The sequence below is a fragment of the Physella acuta genome, unplaced genomic scaffold (genome assembly GCF_028476545.2).
Source record: "Physella acuta isolate Inbredline_101_S28 unplaced genomic scaffold, ASM2847654v3 ptg000013l, whole genome shotgun sequence".
Taxonomy (NCBI): domain Eukaryota; kingdom Metazoa; phylum Mollusca; class Gastropoda; family Physidae; genus Physella; species Physella acuta.
The window spans coordinates 628,590-633,325 of record NW_026731533.1 but is presented as its reverse complement, the minus strand read 5'-3'; the positions used below and the strand labels follow the sequence as shown (position 1 = coordinate 633,325).

The following is a 4,736-nucleotide window of genomic DNA, read 5'->3' as shown; positions in this document are numbered from 1 at the left end:
ATATTTACTATTACAGGCATGCACATTCTCTTTAGCTCACTTACTATTATACAGAAAACTCTACTTCATCTGTAACATTTACAGTCACACCCATGCACATTCTCCTGAGCTCACCTGCCCTCCCACGTCTGCTGAAATTGACAAATTTCCCAAATCTTCATGAAGGTATTACAGTCACATAAGTCATGGAATAAGTTGTCACAGAAAACACCAACAGTTACATTCAGTTTAGAAACAAAACAACAACTGCTCAGCTTGAAGCTTTACTCACAGATCATGTCTTGAGTTCATGGAGAAAACTACTGAGGTAAAGAACAATTTGATGCCACGCTTTGTGTGGTCATGTGGACTTTGTTGACGGGAGGATGGCGGAGGATGCTGGTTGTCAAAAGATAAATGGGGTCGGCGTGGTCGAGTCGGTGAAAGCTCATGGTTGCTTAACCTAAAAGTCTCTAGTTCGAAACATCTGGCAGATGAGGCTCCTTAGCTGGAGACAGCCACTCTTCTAGAAGAGACAACTCCAAATTAAACAACTGCTGCCTTGTAGTTTGTTCTTTTTTTTTTTTTTTTTTTTTTTTATTTATTTATTTATTTTTTTTTTTTTTTAAATCTGAGATTTATTGTCAAATAAAACAAAAGTAAAAATATTCACAGTCAGACTAATCATTTGGATAATCAAATCACATTTAGCAAATATCTATAAATGCCTCTCATATCAGAACACATTGGTCAGTGAAGTATTGTAGAACTTCATAACTGATTACATCAAAGTCAAGCATGTATACATAATAGTTAAATCCAGCCACAACTCCATTTACGTCCTATCCTTAGCTCTCGAACTTCCCAAGAAGATCACTGTCTCTGAATAAATAATACTCCTTTTCTTCCAATACAACTTTAGTTCCACCATACTCTGGAAGCAAAACTTTGTCTCCAACTTTCACACTAGGTGGCACAACAGTACCATTATCTTTCCTAGCACCAGTTCCTGTAGCAACAACTGTGGCCTCTACAACTTTTCCTTGCGACTTCTCTGGAAGCATGATACCACCTTTGGTTTTAACTTCGGGGAGAAATCTTTCAACAAGCACCCTATCAAACATGGGGATGAATCTTTTAAATGCTTGTGCCATTGTGAAAATAACTCGACAAAATGTTCAGTCTTGATTCTAAACAGGCAGGATTATGAAATACTGAATAAGAAGGTGTAGTTTGTTCTTGATTGGACAAAGTCTATGGAAGTAAATCTAAAAAGAAAAGCAGGCTGAAATTGGAGGCCCCAATGGCGCATAAACAGTTGACACGTATACTTAATTGTGTTGGAGGGAATCCCTTCCAACACTAAAATTAAGAACGAAGAAGAAGAAGAAAAGATAAATCTATAGGGGCACCACAACAGTAGGTCAGCGAGAGGTTTGTTTTATGTTGTTGTTTTTAGTCCAGCTTAAATAGTTGTCTGTCTTTAGTCCAACTAAGTTGTATACGTTTAGTCCTGCTAACAGAGTTGTCTAACTTTAGTGCAGCTAAGTTACCTACCTTTAATACTGCAGCTAAGTTGTCTACCTTTAATACTGTAGCTACGTTGTCTACCTTTAGTCCTGCTGTAGTATCTACTCTGACATGCTAATTGAGTTGTCTACCTTTAGTCCTGCTGTAGTATCTAACTGGACATGCTAATTGAGTTGTCTACCTTTAGTCCTGCTGTAGTATCTACTTTGACATGCTAATAGGGTTGTCTACCTTTAGTGCTGCTAACGGATTTGTCTACCTTTCAATCTTCAAATGACATTTTATCCAAAGAAATCTAAGCTGTCTCTAAAAAAACAGAAACCCATTATCCCTAGATGAATTAAAACGTTGTGCCTAAACCTAAGATTTAAATTAAAATATATGTCAATTTCTATAGGGGCGAAGATTGAACGGTCTGCACTTAATAAAAGATTTGACTGTAGTTCGCTTTAGTTGTGTGAAACACTGGCTGCATATCTGACGCAGTTTTTTAAGTGTAATCTTTCTGTAGATTTAGTCTAGAGATTTAATTTAGAAAAGACATGCATATATTTTAGGTATTTTTCAGATGTTAATAATTTATTAGATTTTAACCTACCCAGGCGGAAGTGAGAAATTCATCCACTCACGTAGAAATATTTTAGGACATTAACACGGACAAATATGACGAGAAGCTATAACGTCATGACATGTGACATCAAGTACGTGTCATTACTGTCAGCAATGACATGTCATTTTTAACGTGAGACAAAGCATTGCACCAAAGTCGTGCCAGCTAAATCACCATTCTAATAGAGAAGTGTGTGTGGGGGAGGGGGGTGGGGGTGGGGAGGGGGCATTAACGACAACAGCAACTATCTTGCGAGGTGAGAGAAAAATCGATTATGTGAAGGAGAGAGAAAACAAAGTAAATTTAAAATTTAAAAAAAAAGGAAAATTAATAATAATTAATGTCAATTAATTAAGTTTCCTCACTTGAATGTTGGCCAAGCGCCATGTTGGCTTGCGTGATCAACGGAGTTGTACTCACCCACAAAGTGTGTAAAAATGTCAGTCCAACCCAGCGTGAGATGGAACCCCCCTTTCTACCACAAAAGTGGGTTGCCGCTGGGGACATTTGGTGAGACGCACAAGAAAGATGGGTTACCACTGGGGACAGTTGGAGAAACTAGTACAAGAAAGATGGGTTACCACTGGGGACAGTTGGAGAAACTAGCACAAGAAAGATGGGTTACCACTGGGGACAGTTGGAGAAACTAGCACAAGAAAGATGGGTTACCACTGGGGACAGATGGAGAAACTAGCACAAGAAAGATGGGTTACCACTGGGAACAGTTGGAGAAACTAGCACAAGAAAGATGGGTTACCACTGGGGACAGTTGGGCACAAGAAAGATGGGTTACCACTGGGGACAGTTGGGCACAAGAAAGATGGGTTACCACTAGTACATGAACTATTGTTACCACTGGGGACGGTTGGAGAAACTATCCCAGGGCCGACTTCCCTGTAAGACTCGTGTAGGCGGACCATATGAGACCACATAGACCACATGCTAACCAGTCTATTATGAACCGCCCACCCCCAACACAAGACAGGTTAAATTTACTTGACCCTGTTGCCGAACATTTGAAGCACTGATCACAAACTTGTCACTGTTGACAAAAACTTGAAGCATGGATCCCATGACCAGATAACGCGTACCATTCAACGAATACAGTGACGTCACAACAGGCGGACATTTTTCCTACTTTAGAGCTGTCACCCGCTTGACAGGTTCTCCCTGGGGAGTCGAGTCCAAATTTTTTTTTTTGAAGAGTCAGCGAGTTATTTATTGGCACTGACTGGAGCTTGGAGTCACTGGAGTCGAACGCGTCACGCTTGAGCCAGCTTCCATGAACTGCCGAATGTGTAGACAAACTGCTGATGTTTTGGTTTCTATCTCAGCGATCATGTGATCTGCGCTAACCAGATCAGGACTGCGGCCTAAAACTCTGAAATAATTAACTGGCTTGCCAGATTGGCAAGTCGAATTTTTAACTAGCTGATGTACCCGTCTTGCTACGGGATGTGTCTTTAACTAGCTGATGTACCCGTCTTGCTACGGAATGTGTCTTTAACTAGCTGATGTACCCGTCTTGCTACGGGATGTGTCTTTAACTAGCTGATGTACCCGTCTTGCTACGGGATGTGTCTTTAACTAGCTGATGTTCCCGTCTTGCTATGGGATGTGTCGAGTCTTTAACTAGCTGATGTACCCGTCTTGCTACGGGATGTGTCTTTAACTAGCTGATGTACCCGTCTTGCTACGGAATGTGTCTTTAACTAGCTGATGTACCCGTCTTGCTACGGAATGTGTCTTTAACTAGCTGATGTACCCGTCTTGCTACGGGATGTATCGAGTCTTTAACTAGCTGATGCACCCGTCTTGTTATGGGATGTGGTTAATTCACCGTATACCTTATTTCACCTGAAACGATGTAGGCTACTTTGATCTGCTTATATTGTCCTACTACTTGTGGGTGTTTCTATTGGCCAGATTTTTCAGCACTTGGATTTATTCTCCACGCTCTGGTGACGTTAAAAAAGGCTGTAGTGTTTTTTTTCTTCTTCTTGCCGGAAGTTGACAGTGAACTCTTCCAACAGGGGGCGCTGTAGTCAAATGGTAGTAGAGTTTAGGGTTTTTGACTAGAGCTAGAGGTAGCTGATATTTATGATAACAATACAACAGGGTATTTATCATGATATTATATCAGCCCCTACGCTAAAACTAAGACACAAGACATTTAGAAAGATAAACGTAAAAATATTGTTTTTTCTGTTCAAATAATTCTTAAACCATTCTTAGAATTAATATTTCCCGACGCTTCAAGAAAAGATTAATTCCCCCACCGTTAGTTCTAATTCTTTCATCATTCTTAGAAGGGATAGTTCCCGACTAGAAAAAAGATGTATCACCCAACCATTATAGCACTATTTAATTCCAAAATGTAACCCAAGAATTTGATGTAAACGAATGCTAATAATAGCACCCATCCATCCAAAATGTTTTTAGATTAATTTAAAGCTAGTGAACTCCAGGCACGAATTCAAACCTAAGCCTCAGATGTGCAGGAAGGAATGTTTAAAATACATTTTCAGGAGGCGATAACATCAGATATTAAAGCGGGATTAACATAAAAGTGAATTAAAAACATTTTTTTTTTCGCGACAAAAACTTCGTCCATTCC

At 39.8% G+C, this 4,736-nt stretch overlaps 1 protein-coding gene across 1 annotated transcript; it reads right to left on the bottom strand.

Moving 5' to 3' along the window:
- Positions 1-623: 623 nt before the first annotated feature.
- LOC131935560 (10 kDa heat shock protein, mitochondrial-like) lies at positions 624-1,202 on the bottom strand. Its single transcript, XM_059292023.1, has one exon. The coding sequence runs from the start codon at positions 1,131-1,133 to the stop codon at positions 828-830; it is 306 nt and encodes a 101-aa protein (XP_059148006.1). The 5' UTR covers positions 1,134-1,202; the 3' UTR covers positions 624-827.
- Between the last annotated feature and the right edge of the window lie 3,534 nt (positions 1,203-4,736).